Below are 14,482 nucleotides of genomic sequence, written 5' to 3'. Positions count from 1 at the left end.
CCCTTGATAATGTGGGAGGGCCTTATTCAATCAGTTAAAACTGAAGTTTGTAGCATCAATTCTTTTCAATGAGATGCCAGTCGGCCAACTTCTCCTAGTTTTTGGATTTGCCAATCCTCACAATCACATAAGCCAATTCCTTGAGACTGTCCTCTCTCTCCTCTCCCTCTCTCTTACCAGTTTTGTTTCTCTGGAGAACGCTGACTGATTTCTCATGGCGTGGAGCTGGAAGTTGGATCTGTGGCCAAACCCCCATCTGAACCATTCCAATGCCAAATAAAATGCTCTCTGAATAATCAGTTCTTTGGGATTTCCCCCATCACAAATGATCTTTATTGGAATGGATCATTAAGAAGATGCTATAAAGTCATATGAGAGAGTATAAAAGACCCCAGGGAGAAGACCTATTAGTTTGGACATAATAGGTCAGACCAGTCCTATGGGTAGATGGGAGACTACTGAAGCCCGCGCAAATGCTCACCTCTGCCTTGTGGTATCCATAAGTGAACAAACCCTTCCTTGAGGAGAAGCAGAGGGAACCCTCTCTTCGTCTTATAAAGTCTTCCCAACAAAGTTCTTGAGACCTTTAATGCTTCTCAAGAATCGCCTATTTGGCTTATTGCCGGCTAAAATATTTATAAAGAGTTTTCTTTCAACACTTTAACTGAGCACCTGCTCTCTAAGTTGAAGGTGGTAACTCATAGAAGACAAGAACCAGATTACTTGGGCTCAACTTTTTGGCTCTCTCTTTATTTGCTGTGTTAATTTGAATAAGTCTTCTCACCTGCCAAATGGGAAGGACGGTAATAATGATTCCTAGCTCATAAAGTTGCGAGGATGAAACAGAATGACATTCATGTAAATGCCTGGCAAAAGTAGATACTCATACATATTTGCTTTTCCTTTAGAATTGCCTTTCCCTCCCCATTTTCTGATACTTTGGCCCTTCCCAATCTATTCTTACTTTTAGAGGGCCATATATCTACTCCCATCCTTCCCTCTGCTTTTTATCCATCACTTTGGTTCCATGACCTAGACTTTCTCTGGTTCTCTAGGGAAAGTTGTCAATTAATTTGCGCAAATGGATGCTAATGGGGGTAATTATTTCCATATCCCACATAACATATTGGCATTTAACAGGGACTTTGAGACAGTCAATAGTGTAACCCAAAGAAGTGATCCTTCTGATGGGAGCTACAGGCACAGTGGCAGACCAGTGGGATTGAGTATTAGAGACAGGGGGTCTTTCGTATCTGATAGCACCTTGCATATCACACTCTGACCTAATAGGTATCTAAATGCTAATCTCAGTCTTTTTTGACCTAATAGGTATCTAAATGCTAATCTCAGTCTTTCTATAATCTGTTTGCCCTCAAGTCTAGCTTCCTTATGATAGGCTACTTCTGAAATGTACTTACTCGATCTGAGGTAGCAACAAGCAGAGACATATAAATGGAAACTCTCATCACACTGTCACTTTATGTCCAAGAGATGACAACGGGACAGTCTGGTTGGCATTTGGAGAACATATTTTGAATGCTGACACCCTTTCTGGAGCCTGAGGGAAGAGTTATTGCCAGAGGGGACTCTGGCTGTCATCTACAGAAACCCAGTTCTCACAGTGAGCTCAGGGAAGAGGGTCTTGGCATTCTACTTAAAACTAAAAACAGAAAAAAGGTCCCTCTTTAATGTTTCCTATAAACTGGAAACGAATTTTTAGACTTTTCAAACACTGAGTTTCTTTTACGTTCTCTTGTGAATATCAAATAATTCACTGAAAACTTTGTACACAAGCTAAAAAAACTGAGGACCCATCAGTTCTCCATGAGAAGGCAAACGTCCCTGAGGATATAGTCTTTTTAAAGAAATAATCCATTTCCCACTTTCTGGAACAAGGTACAACATGCTGGCAAGGCAGAGGCCACTTTTGTGTACCAGTTACTGGTGAGCGAACTACTGAAATTCCATCATTCAATCTAATTGGGAGAAAGGTCTATTTGAGTTACTAATAAGCTGATTATGGAATATTTGAAAGGAAGTGTAGTTTGTATTGCTCACATATACATGTATAAGCAATATAATGTGTGTGTGTATAGTGTGTGTGTGTATATATTGATGTCCCCAAAATGTATACACACGTTGAATTATAAAGGCAGTGTTTATTAAAATACATTTCATTTTCAAAATGTAATAGAATCTACAGACAAAGTGTGTACAATTTTTTAGAACACCCTGTATATATATTTTTTCAGATTACCTGCATCTAGAGTAGCTCTGCTGAGTTTGTTATAATGAATAGATGGCTAGTTAATAAGTAATATAATTTATATTAAAAAATCCATGATTTACTAAAGTCTTAAAAACAGTTTGTTTTCTTGTGTAGGTTAAAACTCTTCCTTATGTTCTTTAGCTACTTTTTATAAGCATTTTCTTGACAAGCAGTTGAAAAAATAAATTCAGCATAGCCCAAGTTGAACAATTAACAATTCTGAAGTGGTTTGGAATTGATTGTAGGTTCTTGAAATGAGATGGTTTCTCACACTGTGATAAAGCTCCAGGCCAACTGGTCTCTTTATGTGAGTATTGAAGCAGCTTGTTATGAGTATGTCATTTTAAGGGTAGCTACCTGGAGACTAGGGCACCTCAAAGCCATTATTACAACGTTCCTGAGAGTCATAAATAGATACTTTTAAGCTGGACACATGGGCCTACTGACTCAAATATTCTGAACAATGTCTGTCTAAATGACAGCAGCAAAAATGTTTTTGTGAGCAAATTCATTTCCAGGAGGAAAAGATTTTCCCTAGTGGTCGTGCATCGTGCTTCCCAGGTCTCAGAGAACCTTGAGAAGCCCTTAGAGAGCAGCCTGTGGTTGGTGTTTAAGGTTAAATCACTATGGTTCTATAGACAACAAGGGCAATTAGTTAGGTTGACAGTGCTTGTCAACCAGTTACAGCCACTAGTGAAACAGGTGATCTAGGAAGGATGCACTTTCAAAAAATGTCTTAATGTTGTTGAATTCTATACTTTTGGAGGAAACATTTTGGACATGTGCATTTCTAAAGTAGTTTGAAGCTGTCATGGAAGAACAGCCTGAGTGGTCCATGGCTCCTCTTTACTCCCTGAATCGTCTCACTGAATGTTGGCTTTATTCATGGAGTGAGATGAAGGCTAGAAAACTTTCCTTATGGTTAAGGTTTCAAGAAGACTTCAGAGTGTGAGTATAGGGTTAGAAGAGAAATTTGGTTTGACTTAGGTGGGAAATCTCAGAAATAAATATCACTAATTACTTTTTGAGATACCCCTAGAAGAAAGACGGGCTTACAAGCATTATATCCCCCAATGTCTGGTGTTACTCATGTCTAGAAGTCAGTATTTGGCCCCCACAATGATCAGAAGCAATATTGACCTACCTTCCATCTTGCCGGCTGATGGTAAACCCATAATCACTGTGGTGCAAGAAACTGACATTCACCCCTACTAGCGGGGTCCCATCTACTGCCACCACTTGGCCTCGAATCACACAAGCACGCCTGCAACACAAGATCAAAGACAAATATAAAAGCATGTTGAAACTAGAGTCTAGAATCCAAGTTGGAAAACACAGTCAAGTATAACAAAGAAAACAATTTCACCAACCAGTAGTAACTACTAATGACATGTAGGGGAGGGTGAGTGTATCTTTTTTACCCATCAAAATTGAGCTTATACTCGGTATAGTTCTGTATACAGATATTTTTAAGGTAACATTATATTATTAACACTGTCTAATGTAATTAGAAATTACTTAATACAGCTTTTGGTTATTATTTAAAATAGTATTCATTAACTTGTTTAAGCCATTCCTTATTTTAGGAGGTTTCATTGTTTCTTGATTTTTTCTGCATTGAATTTATTATTTCCTTGGGAGACAGTCTTAGTTGTGGGAGGGTATTTTTCTGTTATTAAAATTAATTATATTACTTAATACATAAATACATTGTACATATGACTAAAATCCCTGCTGACCACCCCCTTCTCAGTTCCTGCTCCTCTCCCCAGAAGTAATCAGCAGTATCATTTTGTTACGTGCATTTTCTATGCATTTACATACATAGGTGAGAACATTTTTACGGTTCTTGGCACATATTGCCAAATTGCTTTACTGGAATAACATTTTTCTGTAATAACTAAGCAGACTTAGTTGAGTGAATTTTAAGAGTTAAAGTCTACAAAAGAGACATGGTCCCTGACTTTAGTACCCTATTTCTCTTGCCTAATTGACATAAAATATTTCAGGAGGTTTTTCCTTTAAACAAATGAGTTTCATCCTTACTAAAGAATGGGATTCCATTAAACTAGGTCTTAAACCAGGACTGTCTCCCAGGGACACAGTCCACTAGACCATGTATACTTTCAGCTCTAGCCTGGCCAGAAAGTTGTAACCAATTTCAGGAGCTTGGCAGTTAGGAGGGCCCAGAGGCAAATCCCAACAAAGATTTTTTACTGCTCCACTGTTACTGGGGGATGATGGGATGGGGGAGTTTTTCACTGGAGTCCAGTCCTAGTCTTGGCAGCCCTGAGCTCTAGAATGTTCATTTTTATAGCTGGAGCTGGTAGGGTTGAGGAAGATTGGGCAAGGTCAATGGTTTTTCCTAGGGCATCAGTGTCAGGTTTTTTACCAAGTGGGATTCAGGGTATCCAGGGAAGCTACATCTTGGATTAAAAGGAGCTGTGCTGTCCTGGCCAGTGTGGCTCAGTTGGTTGGAACTTTGTTCCATATACCAGGAGATGGCGGGCTTGATTCTCAGTCAGGGATTGTGCAGGAGGCAACCAATCGATCTTTCTCTCTCACACTGATGTTTCTCTCTCTCTCTTTCTCCCTCTCCTTTCCTTCTGAGATCAATAAAAAACGGGGGGGGGGGGGGGAGGGCATGATATTTGGGCAAACACAGCTTTCCAAAGTAACCATAATTTCACCCTGGCATAAGACATTATTGGAACAGAATCAGCAATTCAAGGTCATGCATCTAAAGACTCATGGGACTAATGGCCACAAAGGTCATCTGAGTGAGAGAGGAAAAAGCTCTGAAAAAGCAAAAGACAGTTACCAGCCAGACCTTGTTTCACGTGCTATAGCTAATAAGCCTCACTACCAAATTATATTGCAATCAGAGGAATTGGATATGTTATACTAGTATGATTTATCCTTCATTACCTAAGGTCTCCCCACAACACAAACTACAAACCCTTAAGTATAACACAAAGTAAGCTAGTATAATTGTTGCTATTAGTGTTTTTGTATATTGAGCTCGCACCAACATTCCTAGTTCTGATGTAGATGAGTGGCTTTCTGTCCAATGAGCTGTCCACTTAATGAATTCTTTACATCATAGTTCTGAATGGCATGGAAATGGCACATTGGCACTTGCTTTCCCTGGTCTGATCCCCCCATATCTTTTGGGGAGATTTTGAAATATCATTTGTTTTAATAGAGAAGACAGCTGAAAGTCACTGAGTACTGGATTTTGAACTAATCCTGACAGATCTGGTCCCAGGTTCTAAGACCTGTGTAACAAGCAATGAAAATAAAAGGAAGGCTCTAGTTATAGACAGTAACATTTTGAAGGTCTTTACAAAGCAAAATTTGACAAGCTGGGTATATATTAAGTATAAACAAGCTGAGAAAATTTCCTGCAAACTATATAAGGATGGAACCAGAGGGGCTGAGAAGAGACTGTTAATTAGGCCAAACCAGTTGAAAAACAGTTAAACACTGCTTCCTGAGCCCCAAGTGCTGACGGCTTTTTGGGGGGTGTGGCGGGAGGTAATCGTGAACTTGCCAAGGCTCTACCAGTTAACAAGGTGGCCTTTGCAACAATAATATATACTAGAGGGTCCCCGATTCCCTACTGGCAAGACAATTCTACCTTTGCTCATTTTATTTGTTCACATTAATCTAGACATTGTGTCTTCCCACAGCTGTACTAGGCTCAATTATTTTTGTTTTTATTTTGTCAAGCCTAGTTGGCATTATTTGCTCATATTTTATGACAGACACAGACCTGTCTCTTCTCTTTGCTGCTCTTTTATTTTCTATACAGCTTATATTTATGAAGGACCAGGCTGGTGAGTGAAAGTCTCATAAAAGTCATCATTAGTCTGTGCATTTCTCTTGTATCCCTCTCTTCTTTCATTCAGTGTCTCATTCTGAGTAGACTTGTCTTTCAACTCTTCTGCTCTTTAATATTGCTCATATTTTATGAAGCGCACAGATGTGTGATAACAACTCATCAAAGTCATCATTATTCAAGACACTGTCTACCTGTTCTCCTCATTCATTTCGCTCTTCATCAGTCATAAATAATGTGCAGACTTGTCTTTGAACTCCCCTACTTTTTTATTCCTCATATATTACGATCCACACCAACTCACAGCATATGATAAAGCCCCATAAAAACGTATTATTCTACATTGATCAGCACGGAACTCTCTTTGTAATGCACTACATTTTAAATGTCCTAAGATTCCCTGTATCTTGCTGTATTTGCTCCCATTATTTACACACTCCACGCTGTCATTTTTCACAAGAATAACTCCTAGCTCCTTTTATTTCTGGATCACTAGTACTTACTACAATCTTTGACCAGCATCAGTCATCCTGTGCCCGTGTAAATTGTCTAAATTTCAGTATAGTATTAAACTATTCTTTTGAAATTTGCACTAATCTTGATTGGCACTGCATGTAGAAACCTGGGGGGAAATTCTTCTCAGGCAAACTGTCCATTTCAAGAAGAAAGCTCGAGTCCACTTGTTCCCCCAGGCTACTCCAGCCTCAGATGGCCTTCCAAGAACCTTCAGACATATTCTTGGCAACTATGGTGTATTGTGCTCAACTGCCATTTTGTGAACTCCCGGCCTCTGAACTCAATTTTCTTCAAAATTGTGGATGGTAGCTTTGCATTTACTTTATTTTCCCTGATTCATACAACCACTAAAATGTAGCCCCCCCCCCCCCATTTGTATCTGTTCGGATTATGCTTCTCATATTCAAGGCAGCCTGTAGAGTTCAACATTTTCCTAGGTTAGATCCTTGCTGAAGTCCTGTGGTGTGCATGGCAGGGGTCTGGCTCTGGTAGTACCACAATCCTGCTTTTTATCATTCCCACTGTGGCACCTCCTTGTCACCTCTCCCAGAGAGTCTCCAGCTTCTTCAAATTGCCATCTAAACGAAGCAGCCATTCTTGGCATGTCCTTGGTCTTGGAGGAACATCTTGAGCTCTTAAAGTTTGGTCACATCAAACTACCCTCAACATGTGTCTGAATCCTTCAAGGAGCTGTCCCCCCCCCCCCAAAACAACAACAACAACAACCCTTTTCCAATGAAATAATATACAGAACCCTACTGAACTTTTCAAAGCAGATGATAGAAGCTGCTGCCTGGGCTGCTAGGGAGTGGGCCCTGCACGTGTATACAACAGGTAAGTGCCCAGAGACTGCATTTTGTGTTCCATCTTTGCCTGGGGCTCTCCTTCTTTGATTCAGACATGGGTGAGATGTTTTGCTTTCTTGGATCTTTAAAAACCAGAACCTCTCCTTGCTGCTGTGGGTTACAGCACGAGAACTTGAACTTAAATGGACATGTCCAATGTGATTTTAAAAACATGCATGGGGGGAAATCACCCCTCACAAGTGTCTCTTTTCCTGTTCTCTGGAGAATACAGGCTGCTGCCAAGCTGTCTACTTGCTGTCATTATGCTAAAGCAGCAACCCCAAAGGAATCACTTCTCCCTTTACTTAAATGCTGAATCCTCTTGGTGTTTGGAGCTTGGTCTGGAGAACAGGGCGTCATGGGAAATGCAAGTCAGAATACACTTTACCAGGAGCCTTATTTAACTAACAAGCTGCTTGTTAGACAGTTCTGATGCAAAAGGTCTAATTCATTCTGTATTTGCTATTTTCATGGCACAGTCAGATTACCCCCAGCCTTCAATAAACTCTTGGTGCCATTCCCCTCTCCCCTTATTTGTTGTCTTTTGTCTTCCTTTGTCAAATTTCCAATATTCATTCAACACTTCAGGCAAAAACATTAACCTCAAACACAAAAGTTGGTTTGAAAAACAGGGCTGAAAACAAAATTGCTGAAAGAAGATGTAATTTACTGCATTGTGTTTCTGATTAAAATCTTTCTTAAGGAAATGAGGCCCAGGGCTGGGGAAGTTATAGCTATTTGCTTTTGTTGCTAACAGGAGCATGGGCAACTTTTGAAGGGTAACATTTAAAATCGAGGACCTGGCCAGCAGGGCTCTAGCATTAGGCGGGCAGGTGAGGTGATTTTCTCCATAGGAACAGAAACCTGCTGGAGAGGGGTGTGGTTTGATGGTTCTCCTGACATCTCCTTCTGGCTTTTTAGAGCCAAATTTGTAGATTGTGTCATTTGGACTAAAACAGTGCTGCTCTAGGGCCCTATTGGGATGCAAATACCTGGGTGGTTGGCACAAAGGGTTTAAGAAGTTCTCCTATCCCTTGCCACAAAGCAATGAATCAAGACTATTCTCTTTAGAGAGTAATTTTGGGACTGTGGTGCTGGTCCTCAGTCCTTTCAGGTCATCTTTCTCTCATATGGACCACTGGTTGTCAAACTTGACCATGCACCAGATCACCTGGAGGGCTTGATAAAACAGACTGTTGCTCCCACCCCCACCCTGAGTTTCTAAATTTGGGAACCACTGCTTTAGGGAAAGCAAGACCAGTACATCATCAGTCAATTAAACTGTATGAACTGAGGAGGGAGGCAGGGGGCATAAACCATATAAAGGTAGGCAAATCACCAACTGGTTCACAGTCTTAGCGATATGAAATCTGTGAATTAGAACTCTTTTTAACTCTTCCATACAAACCTCTGGGAAATAGTTTGCAAAACTGTAGTTTGGGGAGTCAAGTTGAAACTGTTATGACAAAGTGGCAGTTGGACAACAAGTTGAACTGTAGGGTCCCTTCACATCCAGTGATTATAAAATGGAAATATCTTTTAATCTGATTTGCCTGTCCCAAGTTAGTGTCAATTTCTTCCCCACCCCTAAGTGTCAATTTCTTCCCCACCCTTAAGTGTCAATTTCTTCCCTACCCCTAAGTGTCAATTTCTTCCCCACCGCTATTCTCATCAGACAGTGCTAGTATCTATGCTATTGCACTTGGTGTAGCCTGTCTTGGGTAAGAGTTACGGATCTGTCTGTCCTCCCTATTAGATAATCCCTCTATAGCAAGGGCTGTGTGATTTTCCTCTCTGCATCCTTCCCAGTGTCTGGTGTACACATTGTGTGCTCAAGAAAGCTTCAGAGAATTTCCACTCAAATATTTTTATATGAAGTTGTCAGATACTTGCCACCTACCCTCACGGCACTGCTTCAAGGGTTTCAGAGATTGCTTTGAGGTTCCCATGTGACAGATGCCTTACAGTTCAGTCATTAGAAGCCAGCATTCTGGATTGTGCATTATGACTTCCTCATCACGAGAGTTTTGTTTGATAATTGACTACTCCAGGGAATTAAATAATACCACTGTGACTGGGAGGAATGAATGAACAGTCCTTCTCAGATGCTTAATTTATGAACACTAACTCCATGACTCCTTTATATATCACCACATAATGACGATTTGATATTTCACAATTTATATACGTTTGAGGGTTCTAATATTCAGGTGTTTGGGGGGTTTCCACACAATGGATACTGGGTTTTTGACATACGCTATCTAAGCTAGTACAGCACCGTGAAAACATTTTATGTTATAGCATAAACCTGCTTTCATAGTCTAAAAATGTGAATGCACTGAACATTCACACGCAAACCCAATAAAATCTCCTTAGTTTTTACTTAAATAGAACAGGCTGACTTAATCCTACTCAGTTGGTCACTAGCCCAAATAAATAATACCTACCAAATGGGTAACATTAAAAGCAGCTGGGAGCATTACCCGCCACCATCCTAGCACTCTGGGGCAGGTGGTGCTATTGAAAATGCAGATAGCTTTTTAAGCAGAATTATTTTCCTCATGGCTAGTGATGTTTCAAGTAAAACAAAATGGGGGCACTCACCCCGAGGTAGGGTGGCTATTTTCCCATCTGCCCTGGTAATTGCTTGTCAAAAGTAGGCTCGCTTTGGATGCCTGAGATCCCCAAAGTAATGGGAAAAAGATCAAGTGTTTTGAAGCAATAAGAGAACTGACGATGCAGTCACATTTTCAGGACTAAGTGCCAGTTTGTTTCATTTAGACACATGCTTATTTTTGTCCAGCATTTGAATCCTGAAATAGCCGTCCTGTAAGCCCTTGCCATTCTTAGATAGCCTCAAGCTTTTGTTTTTCCGTTGTTTCTTTCTTTCCTCTTCTTCTTTCTTTCTTTTTGGTTGTTTGTTTTGTTTTTACCACATTCCTCAAATGGTTTATCTTTGTAATAGGCCTTATGGGGATTTATTAACCTCATTAACTTGTCTTGGCACTTCTCTGTGAATCTGCCCCTTGAATAATGGATAGTTATTAAATATAGGGAAAGTCTGTCTTGCTGGCTGTAGGCTGGCCATGGATACCTTGTTAGTAATCACCGTTATGACTTTTCCCAATTAATGGAATTGTTCTTGGTCTCATCTGTTCCTTATGGAAAGTGAAAATAATAGTTCTTCCATGTTTTATCCTCAATCACATCGCAAAGATGCCATAATGATAGTTACCCAATGGGAAGATTGCCTTTTGAGCTCACTTTTCAAATTATATTTGATTATGTGCCCTGAGATCTATTAAGTATATATAATATATATGTATGTATTTGTATAAACATTTATTAAGCACTAATGAATCAGGTGCTATGCCAGGCAATTTCCTTATCTTAGTTCATTTAACAGCAATATCATCCTGAGTAGGTACAGCTATTAGCCCTGTTTTAACAATGAGGAAACAGATTCAGAGAGGTTAAAGAACTGCTCAAGATCACACAGCTAAGTAAGTGGTGGAATGCTGGAGGGCTTTTGACCTGGACTCAAAGGGCCTGAGCTGTACACAGTTCTTCCTTAAGATGTGAAAAATGTGGCCACAAATGAAAAGAAAGTGCTCACCTACAAAGATGCTATCCAGAGGACATCATCTCCTGTAGACATGTACCAACTGCTGAGCACTTTCTATGTGCAGGGTGAGTAGTGGAGATGAGCTACATTTCACTCATTCTTTCTCCCCACACATGCATTAGTTCTGCCCCTCCTAGGGATGCATTTACATGACAGAACAAGCTAGAGACACTGCAAGCAAATGACATGGCTAAGGAGTAGATAATGAAGATCTGAGCCAGAGACTGAAAAAATATTAGACAATCTCTGTTCACACTGAGAAAAGCTGTAGATAGCTACTGGTATTACTAAGCAAAATTATTAAGCATCTCAGAACATCTGAGTTTCAAAAGATCACAAATAACCAATTGAAGAGCTTTTTGAAGATTTGTGCTCTAATTTCTCTTTATTCTTCTTTGCTTAAGAGCATCTGCAAAGAAGTGAAACTCACACATTCTTTCTTTTTGGTGCCTTTAGGTGTTGACTGATGACTTCAGGAGCTAGTCAGCACTATAAATCTTGGAACCTTCAGCACTTTGTAATTTTTCAAATGTGTCCTGAACACATGTTTCCTGAACTTTAGCATTAGACAAAATAGTTGTCTGAAAATCAGGAGATCCTGGCTTCACACACGTAGCCCCTTTCGCATAAAAGAGATCAAAGTGCTTTACAAGCAAGTAGCAACCACCTCCCTTCCCACTTAGGACGACAACTGCAGAAGTTGCAGTTGCTCAGGCAAAGCAACATGGGAAGACAAACAGAATCACAAGGAGTCATGGCTGAGCCAAGCCACACTTGAATTCCTTTTCCAAATGTGGGCAGGTCATGTGCAGTGCATCCCTTTAGAAAGAAAGGTGAACACGGGATAGATTTGAGGACGCTTGATGCCTTCCCCCAGTCCTTAGTTTATTCAATTTATTCAGCAATTGTTGCCATGTGTGTTGCCATGTGCCCTCGTTGTGTACCTGGTATAATGTATTCCACATTCCTGGATGAAAAATACACAAAAAACTGCCACTAGCAAATAGACTTGGAGGTCCTTAACTAACAGGAAAAAGTTAAACACAGAGCATACAGATTCACATTGGTACCTCAGCAAAATTACAAAGATCATGTTATGGACCTTCTGGGGATTACCTGTACATAGATGAAACTGGCAATTCCACGAGAGCTTGAATACTGTACTAACACTGTGTTTCCTTGTCAATATTCTACAATATAAGCTGTTCTGGCCCGTTCTTTTTCATCACTCCAAATCACTGAGTGGTTTCTATATATTTGATCTCTTTTGGGTTTGACACTAATTGATGAAGATACGCTATTTTTCTTTTTCTTTCCATGACTAAGGGTCTAGGGTTGATGCTGATTTTTTTTTTTAGAGGCTACTCAGGTTGTCTGAGGTATTCAAATTTTTTCAATGCAGTCCTGGATGACAGGCACCCCATCCATTCATCAGTAAAATCTAGTACAGTAACCAGTATGTATGATTCCTCGAAGGGTTTGTGTCACCTTCCGTTTCACACAATGCTGTGGAGTCTTAATTCACTGGGCACCGAAAAGTCACTGCCAGGCTGCACTTCGTGTGACAATCTATTGCATAAGTCCAGGTGGCAGTCATGCCAAGATCATCTAACATGTAGATGAATGCTATGAGGTGTCTGCTCTTGTGTCAGCCTCCCAGAGAGGCTTCCCAGGACCACTTTATCTAAAATGGTCCCTCTTTGTCCCTAAGTGTTCTTTATCTCCCTTGACAGTACTACCTGCCATTTGCCTTTTTCATTATCGTCAGTCTTCCTCAGCAGACTGTATGGGGAAGGCACTTTGTCGGCGGGAGCCCAGAGCCTAGGGCAGTGCCTGTCGCTGACTGAATAAATGAACCAAGTAAACACTGTGATGTTCATCAGTCTAAAGAGAGAAATGATTAATCTTCCCCAATGTGCATTATCTTGAAAGAAACTGTCGAATCTATCATTATAAATGATGCCAAAGCATCGTTAATAGGAATTTTTTCATTGTGGTAAATGGGAATTTTTTAAATGACCGTGTTCTTTTCCCTCGAATTAATCTGTTTAATAAAAAACATTTTAAATTGTAGAAAAAATTATTTATAGCCCCAAATGTCAAAGGGTGAAACATCCTTGTAAACAGTTATGCTCCTCGCTGTCTAAATAAGCTTTGTATTTATTCTCGAAAGTCATCAATAGTCTCCTGTGTCAACTTCAGCAGCTCTCCATGCTCACGTGAGTCAATTAGTCCCACCTCTGAGTTACTGCTGAGAACGTCCAGGTCAGCCTCACTGCTGTAATTGTTCAATGACTCTGTCTCATTTGCTAGAATACCTCTTGTCTTATAGCCATTTAGGTTGCCTGTCTGCCCTCATCACAGCAGCTGAACTTGAGACCCCCTTAGTTGATTAACTCTAAGCTTCCTTAGAAACCTGAATTTCTATAATCCACAGAATTTATTGCAATTTCTAATTAATTTAGTTATTTATGTATTTACTTGATGTTTTCACTTTCTCTGCCATTAGATGTAAGGGGAGTTCTGTGAATGCTCGGACTCTGTTTCTTTTGGTTACTCCCATCTGCACAGATCCTGGCACAGAATGGGTACTCAAGAACTACTGGTTGAATAAATGAGGGAATACGTATCCTCACCGCTTTATAAAAAATGAGTTGACATCAGGATGTTATATTACATTAGGGGTAGCAAAGGACTTTGGTATCTCTTCTAGAGGGAGTTCAAGTCCTCAGTTACTGTGAAAACACTAACATTTCAATAAAATACATATTTTTAAAAAACTGTAATTAGTATCTGTCTAGTATGGTTATTCTAAAGTGCTAATCTCTATACTGAAGATCAGCAGCGGGGGTCAGTGGGGGCGGGCCAAGGGGGGTAGACGGGGACATCTCTAAGAGTGTCAGCAATAAAAATAAACTTAAAAAAAAGATCAGCAGCTTCTGCAGCAAGAACCATCTTCTTGCAACCTTCCCCATAACCCCAGTCTTGATTCAATAACTCGTTTTGCTGTTCACAAGATTTAAAATAGTATAAATTCCCAGCTCAACTAAGTGCAGAAAAGCATGTTTTATTAAACAAGTTATGATAAGTAATTACGGCTGTTACCAGGTATCATGAACAATCAGGAGACTGAATCAAGATTTTATTATTGAGTGGGGTGTAATAAAGGAGGGAGAAGGTTTGGGTAAGTAAAGAGTTTGCCAAGAATTCCATGCTCAGGCGTTCGCAGTGCCTCAATTTGTTTGGGGGTGGTTGTTTTTGGTTTTCTCATGAGACAGAGTAATGACACATACCAAAGTGAGCCAGTTAACAGCAGTCTTCCCACTGACTTCCTGATACTGCTCTTTATTTTCTAATTTTTTTCTGTTCTAAATTTTGATTATCTA

General features: G+C 40.0%; 1 protein-coding gene across 1 annotated transcript in view; it reads right to left on the bottom strand.

The window, feature by feature from the left end:
* Positions 1-14,482, bottom strand: part of TENM1 (teneurin transmembrane protein 1) — a 711,536-nt gene that overhangs the window by 135,960 nt on the left and 561,094 nt on the right. Inside the window, exon 19 of the mRNA XM_081125839.1 lies at positions 3,414-3,533. Within this exon, the coding sequence (XP_080981965.1) occupies positions 3,414-3,533 (120 nt within the window). The remainder of the gene's footprint in view (positions 1-3,413; positions 3,534-14,482) is intronic.

The sequence above is a fragment of the Miniopterus schreibersii genome, assembly GCF_964146895.1.
Source record: "Miniopterus schreibersii genome assembly, chromosome: X".
Classification (NCBI taxonomy): domain Eukaryota; kingdom Metazoa; phylum Chordata; class Mammalia; order Chiroptera; family Miniopteridae; genus Miniopterus; species Miniopterus schreibersii.
Note: the sequence above shows the minus strand (reverse complement) of the source record. Positions and strands in the feature narration are given on the sequence as shown.